This window comes from Corapipo altera, unplaced genomic scaffold, assembly GCF_003945725.1.
Source record: "Corapipo altera isolate COAL_440 unplaced genomic scaffold, ASM394572v1 44, whole genome shotgun sequence".
NCBI lineage: Eukaryota > Metazoa > Chordata > Aves > Passeriformes > Pipridae > Corapipo > Corapipo altera.
This window is the reverse complement of record NW_020884880.1, coordinates 13782056-13793067: the sequence shown is the minus strand read 5'-3', so window position 1 is coordinate 13793067 and position 11012 is coordinate 13782056. Positions and strand designations below refer to the sequence as shown.

At 42.6% G+C, this 11012-nt stretch overlaps 1 protein-coding gene across 3 annotated transcripts; it reads left to right on the top strand.

Moving 5' to 3' along the window:
• Positions 1-488: 488 nt before the first annotated feature.
• Positions 489-10749, top strand: FKBP14 (FKBP prolyl isomerase 14). Of its 3 annotated transcripts, XR_003527061.1 has the most exons (6): positions 489-816; positions 2772-2923; positions 5657-5784; positions 7619-8505; positions 8834-9143; positions 10573-10749. XR_003527061.1 is itself a non-coding variant. In XM_027639439.1 (4 exons), exons 1-4 carry the CDS (start codon positions 617-619, stop codon positions 7775-7777), a joined length of 639 nt encoding a protein of 212 aa, XP_027495240.1. In that variant the 5' UTR covers positions 489-616; the 3' UTR covers positions 7778-9626. The 3 variants fall into 3 exon arrangements, 1 of the variants encoding a protein (XP_027495240.1); XR_003527059.1 differs by having other exon boundaries at positions 7619-9143; XM_027639439.1 differs by lacking the exon at positions 10573-10749 and having other exon boundaries at positions 7619-9626.
• Positions 10750-11012: the final 263 nt, after the last annotated feature.

The following is an 11012-nucleotide window of genomic DNA, read 5'->3' as shown; positions in this document are numbered from 1 at the left end:
GTTCCGATCCGCGGGGGGGCGCCCGCCCCGCCCGGCCCGAGGCGCGCCCGCCCCCTGCCGACGCCACGCTCCCGGCGCAGCGCGCGCCACAGCCGCACAGCCCCCGAGCTGCCCCGCGGCGCTACGTCGGCGCAAACCGCTCTGTGAATCGCGGCCCGCGTGACCGGCGGGAGCGGGGAGCGCGGGGGGACGGAACAGGCGCGGAACGCCCAGAGCAGGTGGCCGCCCGCAGCCAATCGGAACGCGCCCTCCGCGCGAGCGCCGCCCAATGAGCGGCCGGCAGCGGCCGGCTCTATTGTGCGCGCGCTCCGCAGGGCTCCCCCCGCTCGCCGGCGCTGGGACTGCCCGGACGGCACGGACCCGCCCACCCCTCGGCTCAGCCGAGCCTGCCGATTGGGCGAGCTGGGGGACGGACAGAGGCGCGCTCCAATGGGCGGTGGGTTCTCCCGGGCTCTCCCTGATGCGAGCCAATCGGAGGGCGCGCCGGGGGAGCCGGACCGCCGGGAGCCGGGAGCGCTGAGCGCCGCTGCCACGTCGGACCGACCGACCGACTTGGCTGCGACTACGGCTACGGTTGCGGGATGGCGGCCCGGTGAGCCGAGGAGAGGTGGCGGCGATGGCGGCGGCGCTGCTGCGGTCTGCCCTGCTGTGCGCCGCGCTGGGCTGCGCGGGCGCGGCGCTGATCCCCCCCGCCGACGTGAAGGTGGAGGTGCTGCACAAGCCGTTCATCTGCCACAGGAAAACAAAGTGGGGGGACATGATGCTGGTTCACTACGAGGGCTACCTGGAAAGGGACGGCTCCATGTTTCACTCCACGTAAGTAAGCGGCGCGTCTCCGGGCGAGCTGGTGGGCGAGCTTGCGCGGGGAAATATGTATATATGTATAAAGTATATATGTGTGTGTGTGTATGTGTGTGTGTGTAAAATGGATTTATAGAATGGCTTGGGTTTGAAGGGACTTTTAAGTTCCCTTGAGACTTCCACTCGACCAGGTTGCTTAGAGCCCCTTCCAACCTGGCCTTGAACACTTCCAGGGATGGGCCATCCCATATCCCATCCCAAATCATTAAATCATAGAATGGCTTGGGTTGGAAAGGACCGTAAAGATGATCTAATTTCAATCCCTGCCATGGGTAGGGACACCTTTCAGTAGACCAGGTTGCTCAGAGCCCCATCCAAGCTGGCTTTGAACAGTTTCAGGGATGGAAAAGAGAAGGCTTTGGGGTGACCGAACTGCAGCCTTCCAGTACCTGAAGAGAGCCTACAAGAAAGATGGAGAGAGACTATTTAAAATACAAGGGCATGTAGTGACAGGAGAAGGGGGGATGGCTTCAAGCTGAAAGAGAGTAGCTTTAGGTTAGGTATTAGAAAGAAATTCTGCGAGGGTGGCGAGGCACTGGGACAGGTTGCCAAGAGAAGTTGTGGATGTCTCATCATTGGAACTGGTCAAGGCCAGGTTGTATGAGGCTCTGAGGAACCTGGTGGAAGGTGTCCCTGCTGCCCATGGCAAGGGGATTGGAACTAGATGATCTTTAGGGCCCCTTCTGGCCCAAGCCATTCTGTGATTCCGTGATTTAAGTGCAAGTTTTGGTATGTGATCTCCGCGGTTTAATAGGTCTTGTTCTATGCACAAATTTTCTGGTTTCTAAAGCAAACTTCTAGGTTAAAAAAAAAAAAAGTTATACGTGTCCTTCCACTACGGGCAGCACAATAACAGCTTTTCATTACCGAAAGGGTATTTTTCACCTACTCCCGACCAGACAAGTCAACATAAGAGAGCCACAGTAATGCAAATAGGAGGAAGAGTCACAAATTCGAGGGAGTCTGCTAAGAGTCTGCAACGACTTGCTAATGCTGGATGTCCTGTAAAACATCAACGAAGTGTTAATCGTGGGAGACAGCAAAATGCTCAAGTCTCTGCAGGCTGTGCCTGAAGGCTATGTTTATGGAACATATTTAAAAAAAGAAAGACAGTTTTGCATGTTTACGCTCTTGTAGACAACTCAACTAAAATCTCACTAATTTTCTCTTGTAGTTAACCTGCCTCTCTAAAAGAACTTCCAGTGACACTCTTAAGTTTTTGCTGCTGACTAATCTCTGTAAGTGCTCTGTTTTCTTGTTAAGCACCTTTCCTGCATGACTAGTAAGTAGAGCTTTTAAATTCTGTGTCTGTCAGTAGAGTGAAAGTAGTCGGGGTTGTACCACCTGGTTAAATTGGGTCTCCCTAATTTAAATTTGACTATTTTGCATGCATTTGTTTCTGTTTTTTTCTAGACTATCTGTTGTGTAGTTGTTTTACCGTTTGAGTTTTTTCTAACAGCTTTTTTCTGAAGAGGCGAGGCTGGTACTTCTAAACATGTTAAAAGGTATATTGTAATCGTGACCAGGCTGGGTTTTGATTTGCAATGTACCGAAGAGTATGCATGGCCTTGATTGTAGATTTTTAAGTAGAAATGTCCTTCTAGTCTGATCAGTTTCCAAGTGGAAATAGGTGAGCAGGGAGGTGAAGATGGGGATCCAGATTGCTCAGTGTTGTCATAAATGGACCGTGTAGATGTTATTTTATTTCTTTCTGCTTCTCAAGGAACCTTGTCATGCAAAGCATAATTTTAAAGACTTTGAAAGTCTAGGTGTTTGAGAAATGTCAGGGTGCCGAACAGTGGTGTGGTTTTGATTATATATCTATGTTATAAGCATATTCCATTTGCTCCATGTGCCTTTTATAGGACTAGATGTTAAAATAATAAGTGTTTTATTCCTTTCTTTTCTAGTCACAAGCATAACAATGGTCAACCTATGTGGTTTACACTTGGCATAAGGGAAGCTATCAAAGGCTGGGACAGAGGTTTGAAGGACATGTGTGTGGGAGAGAAGCGGAAGCTAACTATTCCACCAGCCCTTGCCTATGGAAAAGAAGGGAAAGGTAAAACACCTGAAGCCTTTCCCGTACTTCAGTTGCTTTTAATCTCTGTATTTTACTGTTGTTCTTGGCCTAAAAGGGTAGCAAGCTTTCTAGCTTTCCAGGCAGATTCCGTTAAGTAAGAAAAATTGATGGAGTCAGGTGCTTTTTCTCTCAAATTTATTTGCTGCAGAAATAATCAGTAAGTCGTTATGTGGTGAATGCAGGGGAAAAAAAAACCCACAAGAAATTTAAGGTAGCTGCTGTGCTGTATGTTCCAAGTGTCTTTTCTGTTAGTGCTGTCCTCAATAGTGCTCTGCTTTTTCTTTTTTTTCCTTTTCTTTTTTTTTCCCTTTTTTTTTTCAATCAAGTGGAGGTGGTTTACTAGGTAACAGTTGGCTTTTTGGCTGTTGCATCTGTCTTTGTGGTAATACTTCTTGAATGTGCATGTGCAAGCCTCGTTCTTGCGTGCAGGTTTCTTTTAAAACCCTAAGAAACTCCCTGTACTGCTACCCAATCAGTTTTTAGCTGATACAGTGAAAAATCACTATTTATTTATCCATATAGGGACATTAATTCTTTACCTCTTATAGCTGTTTTCAGTGTGGGCAGTGGTCCCTGTTATCCATAGTAAGATGTGCAGATGCATGAGCAATCACGTTGTCACCTACTGAAAATGTGCTGAATGGTGTGCAGACAGGTAAAAGCATTGCTTGTAGGGTTTTCTCAACCTGGCTGCTACTGATGGTGTTTGGGAGTTTTCCTTTCAGTGTTTCCAGATTTCTGTTTTAATGGGAGGGCAGATTTGGAAGGTACAGTTAAGCAAGTGGCATCTTGAATGATGCGGGAGGGCTCTGCTTCTGCCTTACAGGGTCTGTTTTAGTTAATTTTTTTCGAGCAAATATGATGACTATTTTTGTCACGACAAGAGTTGCCACAAAGGACCTGTGGTGATGCAGGGTTTCAACGCAGCAAGGATAAATGTCTAGGATCATATAGTCCATCCTGCTAATGTTGTCTTCGATTAATATGAGACTGTTGTAGGTGTGAGGAGTGTTTGCAAGTCTGTATCTTCTGATAAGTAGGGCTGAACACAGGCTAAGTAGTCCTCCATATTACATCATGCTAAGTAGTATTCCATACATACACCATACTCCATACCCTGCTTTCTTGAAATACCCTTTAAAAAATATTTTTCTAGAAGCCTTGGTTTGGGATTCAGGACATAGTATTAGAAGTAAAAATCATGTTTCTAGTAGAGAACAGGAAACTTGTGGTGGTCAGCTCGTTGCCTGTATGCAGGGCACAGCTGTAAATTTTTCTACAAAAAGATATGAAATGCTGCAGTGCTCACATAGTCATCACAGGCCTAATTGCTCTGATTAATATGTAAAGCACTACAGTTGTTCTTCAAAGACTTGCGAGCCTCACCTCTGTGTGTAATGCAAGAAGGTTAAACAAGTAAACCGTGCTAACTGCTGTAAGAAACTACTTGCTTTAGGAAGGCTTTGAAATATTTGAGCATAATTATGGTGCTATTTTCAATTATGCCCTTGAAGACAATAATTTCTTTTTCTTCATGCTTTACTCCAAATGCAAATAATTTCACTAGCCTCCCACCTTGCTTGCTTTCTGACTCATTATTCAAGTCAGATGCCTTTTTCTGTAACACTCAGAAAAATTACCTGTGTCCCAAAATCTGATCAGGGCACTGTACCCTGTATTTCCAGAAGTTTCTGCGCATTTATTCATCTCAGAAATCTACAAGCTTGTTTGTTGCTGCAACTCAGAGTATATTTAACAGCACAGCTCCAAAGTAGATCTGTGGATTAGTTTTTTCCCTATATTCTCAAGGGATAGGAATATTTTTTGGGGTGCTGCCATCCAGTATAGAAATGTACTTGGTCCTATTCAGTCCCTCTCTATATAAAATGGCAAAGTGATGTGCTAAAAGGTCTTTGACAATACTTTCAGCCATCAGCATGAGGGCATATCACATCCCTATAAAAGCCAATGCCTAATGAACTGAAATCCTTGTGGGGTGGTGGCAGTTGGGGGGTGTGTCTGTGGCACTATTGGGAAGTTACTGGTCTTTTCACCTGCATCAAAAATGACATTGTGACAACATATGCCTTTTGGTCAGGTTTATATACTTAGTTTCTGCTGTGTGTTTGGAAATAGCTCAGTGCCTTGTGCAGCAGTCCGGAGATAGCTGTGGGATACTGGCATCATTGCTGCCCTTCTGTCTTTCTCTGCAAATGAGTTTTTTTGCAGTGGCAGAATACCAGATACAGAGTGTCAGTTGGCAGTGGAGAGGAATTTGGAGCCTGGCAGGGTAGTGGTGTATTGGGAGGACTAAATTCTCTGTTCTTGCTGCCCTGTCCATTAGTCTTGGATTGTACAGTCTCCTTTACTGTTTTCCTCTTCAGCTGGCTCTGGCCATGAAAAAATTATTCAGGAATGTTATTTAAGAAACTTGTGATGATGATTGCTGAATAAGAGCTCACATCAACACCTGGTGGTCTCCAGCAAAAGTAGTTACATTTAAAGTTGTGTATACACTGTAAGGGCTGCTCAGAGTCCAGACCACTGTCTGAAATGGTTACGGTTATCACTGTTAGAGATGCTTATCCGTGTTAGTTCAAATTGCAGGATGCTTTGAAATAAGTAAGATTACTGGAACATTGCTCTGATGCATGTGGCTTTTGTATGGCACTGAATATGTAGTTGTTTTTAACTTTTCTCCATTTTGGGCAGGAAAAATTCCACCTGAGAGCACATTGATTTTCAACATTGACCTTCTAGAAATTAGAAATGGGCCAAGATCTCATGAGTCATTCCAAGAGATGGATCTTAATGATGACTGGAAACTGTCCAAGCAAGAGGTGAGTGGGTTACTCTTCTCTTGTGAGCAAATCTAACAGAATGGGACAGTGAAAAAGAAAAGATAGGCTTAACTTGATCCCACTAGAGAAGTATCTATACACAAGTTAGATTTTAGCTACTGCTGTGCACAGAGCAACTCAGCAAGCGGAATACATACTACTTATTACTTAAGGGGATTATTTATTGGGTGATGGACAGTTGAGGTGACTAATGAGTTGTTAGCTGATACCATTAATGCTGAACTGATACCATTAATGGTAAGACACTCAAAAGGCTGTTGTTGGCCAGGTGGTGGTTAGTCATGTGGGGAAGGGTGAGCCTCTGTTCTTCTCTGGAGATGACTTTCTTTGTTGCTTGCCCTACAATTCTCAGCTTTGTTTTTTTGCCTTTCATGTTTTTGGCATTTTCGTGTTGGTGCCTTTCTTACTAAATGCTGTTCCTTGCTCAACAATTAGCTAGCTCCTGTCTGTGGTTTGCCTTTCTTGATTGGCTTCAGCTCACATACTTATTTGCACCTTAACAATAGACTTTTTCAGTAAAACTAAGCCAAGGATGCACATCTGTGCTGCACTACTCTGAGCCTTGCATCCTAGTGAAAATTCTGAACTCCAAAGGGCTTCAAAAGGAGCCTTGGTAAGCTGGAGAATAGGCACGTGACCCATGTGTGCTTATGGGAGACTTGGGTGAAAGAAAGCATCTTCAAAATAAAGCCAGACTTCAGGGCTTTTTGGAGTTAATTGCTGATTTATTAATAAACTGGAATTAGAAGTTCTGCTGCTGTAGGGCAGTCCTGTTTCACTGCATTCACTCTGTGAAGGACGTGTAGTCGGCATTATTCACCTTCTGTTTGCCTCTTATTTTCAGTCTTCTGCTTTCCCAATGTGCAAAATTGATCCATGAGAACCTAGTATAAACAACTGAGTTCTTTTTGGTTTGAGCCTGGTACAGTTTACTAGACCCAGAAGGCAAATCATTTGTACTATGCATCAGACAGTGTCAGGGTGTCTAATAGCTGTGTATTGGAAATGTAAGCAATAACCCTAACAAATACCACAGTGTGAAATTAATAAAACAGCCCTGAAACATGGCCCATTTATCTGGCTGCTAACAGTCCACTGTTATAATTCTTATACAAGTGGTATCTGTTTCACAGGTGGGTATGTTGGTATTGTTATTCTTATAGAAGGGTCTGCAATTCAGAACAGTTGGAATCTCAACAGTTAAACTGTAGAAACTGAGGAAAAATAATCTGATTTTGTTCAAAACACTGCTTACCATTAGTAATTAGCTTAGTGTAAGTAACTGTTCCAGAAGTCTGTTTAAAAGCTACCTTGACTCTTTGTCATTCAGAATTTTGAGATGTCTACAAATCATTTAACGTAGTTCCCATTAGAGCAGCAAACACTGAGGTTGTGACAGATTTCTTTATATATTTGGAGTAGCTGTTTACATCTTCTAGTTTGTCAAAGTGCTAGGATGTGGAAAAGCTGTTTGAGTGTCTGACCAATTGGCAGCTAATAACTTCTGCCTAGCTATTTATAATTTACTGTATAGACATCAGATGACAAGCTGTCCTGGCTCATTTTTCAGTCAGGTACCATAAAGCTATGGCAGCAGATTTGCTAGTTTTACTGTCACTTCTATTACTAAAGACTCTCATCACTGATAGGAGCTGCAGAATCAGTCAGACAAGTATTATTCTGGCAGTGGCACAGGAGGGAAGGTATCTATTATCTAGTAGTACCATCCTGAACATGGTGGCCCTCTCTTACACTACAGTCATCAATTCTTGCATAAGCCTAAAAGTGTTATCTCTCATCTTTTGTCTAATAGGTGAAAATTTACTTGAAGAAAGAATTTGAAAAGCATGGAGCAGTGGTAAATGACACACAGCATGATGCTTTGGTTGAAGACATCTTTGATAAAGAAGACGAAGACAGTGATGGGTTTATATCTGCAAGGGAATTTACATACAAGCATGATGAGCTGTAGAAAAGGGTGGCATAATTTTTTTGGACACAAATAGCAGTGACTTAGACTGTCTGGTTCTCCTGTCATCTTAATTCTGTGCTTTGGAGTTGATGATTGCTGTTGGCAAAGAAACACTTTGTTTATATAAAAGAGAATTTTCTGTTCATTATGTACAAATGTTTTAAACTGTTTTAAACTATTTTAAAGTATGAAAATGTACCTCCTTTTATACAGCAAAGACTTGCACATCAGTGTTTTTTAAATTTTGTATTAACTTATTTTTCAGAACTGAAACAAACTTTCTAGTTATCAAACATTGTGAAAATCAAAATCCAGTTCAATGACTTTCTGTGATTTGTTTGTGTGCCAAGATCACTTTCAGCAACTACTTTATATATAACTTCTAGTCTATGTCTTAAATACTTGACCTTCCTTCTTATGTGTCACTGCTTAAAAAGCAGTGCTGACTTCGGGGGTTTTTCCTGCAGATTTTAAAAAGATGGACGGAAGGCATCAGCATCTCTTTATACAGCTGAGGAAATGGTACAAAGCTGAATGAGAAGAATTATTATCCTGTGCTGATTTTGCCCTTCTGAAGGGAGAGCGTTACCACCCATGCCAATAGTTGTCTGCATTTTTTGTTAAATTATGTGAACAAGGCAAGAGTTAAATGTCAGACTTCTACTGCCAGCAACATTCTAAGAAATGTCTGTAATTTGGAAAACAGCAAATTATGCTGCAGTGCAGAGGTAGGTGGTGTCCTTTAAATGTACACACATATTTGTTTTGAAACTCAGAGTTTGCATTCATTGAAAAAGATCACACCTTTCTCCTCTCACAGTTGGAGGGAGATCTTACAAGAGGAAAAGTGTATTGACAGGAGGATCAGTATGGCCTGAAGAACAATTTCCATGGGCTTGCCTGCTTTGCAGCTGCATGAGTTGCAGAACTTGTTTCATTGCCCCTTTGCAGTATTTTTCACAAGCAGCACACAAGTGATGTGAATTTTAAATAATAAAGTGAATTTTTAGAAAAACAGGGGCATGAAGTAAATGTTGTGGTGCTGTGTCTTTACAGAAATGGTGATCATGAGGATTTCAAACACAAAATGGAATTGTTTGAACTGGTTTTTGAGAGGAAGAAACGTTTTGCAATCATCCATGATTTCTTAAATGAGAGGGCAAGGCATCTCAGGGAAAGAATAGCCTGCATTCTGACACCACTAACCTGTGGGTCTATGAACACAGCATTGTACTTGGAAAATGTTGCCCAGAGCTATGTAAGGACATGAAGCAAATCTAGCTATATGATCCTGAGATTGCTGCATTGCACTAATCCTTGACTACTGCCAAGTGAGACTCTGCATTCAAGGTTCTCAATGCTGTAGGTGAGTTAGATGTTTCCCTGCCACCTAGTGTTGCAACTAAGGATTAGAAGACTGCTTCATTTAACAGAGTTCAATTTATGCACATTACAGATTGCTGTCAATAGTGGCTTGTTTTCTGGGGGAAAATAGTGTCACTGAAGGTATGCAGTGGTGGGCTGTTTTGTTTTGTTTTTCTTCCAGCATCTGACATTTTGTGGCTGGTGTTCTAAATGACAGGGAATTGTAGCAATGTATTTTGTTTTCAGTAATCTTTAGGTATTTTTCCTCAATGATACCATCTAGTTTTCTCACATCCTTTTATACTTTTGCTTCTGTGGCAGTGAGTTTCACAGTAGAATAGTGTAGGAAAATATTTCCCTTCGGTTTTAGGCTCATTGCCTACCCTGATTCTTTTATTGTGAGGAAATAATGAATAATCATTACCTATTTAGCTCTTCTTACCAGTCATGGTTTTGCATAATGATATTTTTTTTCTCATCATTTAGGAAATCAAGCTTGCCTGACTTCAGCTTGCCTAAGGTTGCTTATATGTTCTGTGCTGAGTGTCTTGATTTCCCCTGCAGTCAGGAGAGTATTAGGCACCTGGGGGCAGCTCATGTCATGTGTGTTATATTGGGATAGATGCCTTAGCAAATAGAGTTTCCAGTCTTCTTTCTCTGTTGACTACGTGGGAACCTAGGCCAAGGAGGGCTAATAGGATATGAAGTTGATCCTTAAGGCAGTTTTGCCTAGAATGTGGGAACTGGCAGGTACCCAAACAACCAAAGGGGAAATACTCTGTGTGTGTGCTTCCAGGAATAGCAAAACTGATAGTTAATTTGGGTCTGTCAGTGTTTTACATTGTCGTTTGCAGTGTTTAGCATGTTCTTAGAACATACAGCTGGGGAGTGAAAGCATAAAAGCATGAAATAAAACTTGGCACATGTTACTGACCAAATATATAAAAAGTTAAGCTTAACTAACGGGATGCCAGTATGTGACTTCAGTAAGGGCCAGTTGTTGTTTCTTTTGTATTAAATAGGAGTATGGAGTAAGCGAACATTGTGAAATGTACATATGTGTTTTCTTCTTGGATTTTTAAAGCATTTCATAAAAATAACTTTCATTGAAGATGCAGTTACTTGTTAATGCCAGCTGCGTATTGAAGCTGCAGGACCAAGATGCTTTATTTGGTGTTTTGTGTAGGTTTATGCCAAATGAGAGGATGGGTTTTGTTCTTAGTCATTTTCTTGAGAGCTGTGTTAAACTTCCAAAATTAAACTGAAAATGTTTTTTCAAGACTACAGAATCAGCAGCAGATTTGAGAAGTCATTTCAACTTTATTACCACTTGCTATCGTTCAAGTCCTCCTGTGAAGATGAAGGGATTTCCTAGGTAGAAATAGCACTCCCTGTCTTAACCTCAGTTGCATCTGCTTGTTAATCCACAGGGCAAACTGCTCTAGTGCCAGCAGGAGTCAGACAACAACCGGCAGGAGACCAGAGGCAGACAGCTGCCTGTCCCCCGAGGAGGGGAGGAATATTGGAACTTCAGAGGCACTCAGCAACATTTTGGCTGGCTTGCATGTGAAGTGCAAGTGTTTCCCCCAAAGAAACAAACCCTCACTGCATGTCTGTAAAACATAGCATTGAAAAAGTGGAGTTCAAAACAGAGCACTTTCCTCCTGCATCTTATAGTCTTCTTCACACATTTATTGTTTTGTGGTTATTTAGGAAAACATATAGTGATGGTTTTCAGAACTGCAGTCTGTCATTCACAGCCACTACCTAGCAATTACAGTGGGAGTTGCTGCCTTCTCTAGGTACAGAAGCAGTCTTCAGAGCACAATTTATTTGAGAATTCTTGATATGCAATGCAATTACACAAGAA

Bases quoted from the DNA above. Each gene is read 5' to 3' on its own strand.
- FKBP14 (XM_027639439.1), top strand. From the start codon at position 617: ATGGCGGCGGCGCTGCTGCGGTCTGCCCTGCTGTGCGCCGCGCTGGGC. The intron at 2,924-5,656 runs GTAAAACACCTG...CATTTTGGGCAG, and splicing joins CTATGGAAAAGAAGGGAAAG to GAAAAATTCCACCTGAGAGC. The intron at 5,785-7,618 runs GTGAGTGGGTTA...TTTGTCTAATAG, and splicing joins GGAAACTGTCCAAGCAAGAG to GTGAAAATTTACTTGAAGAA.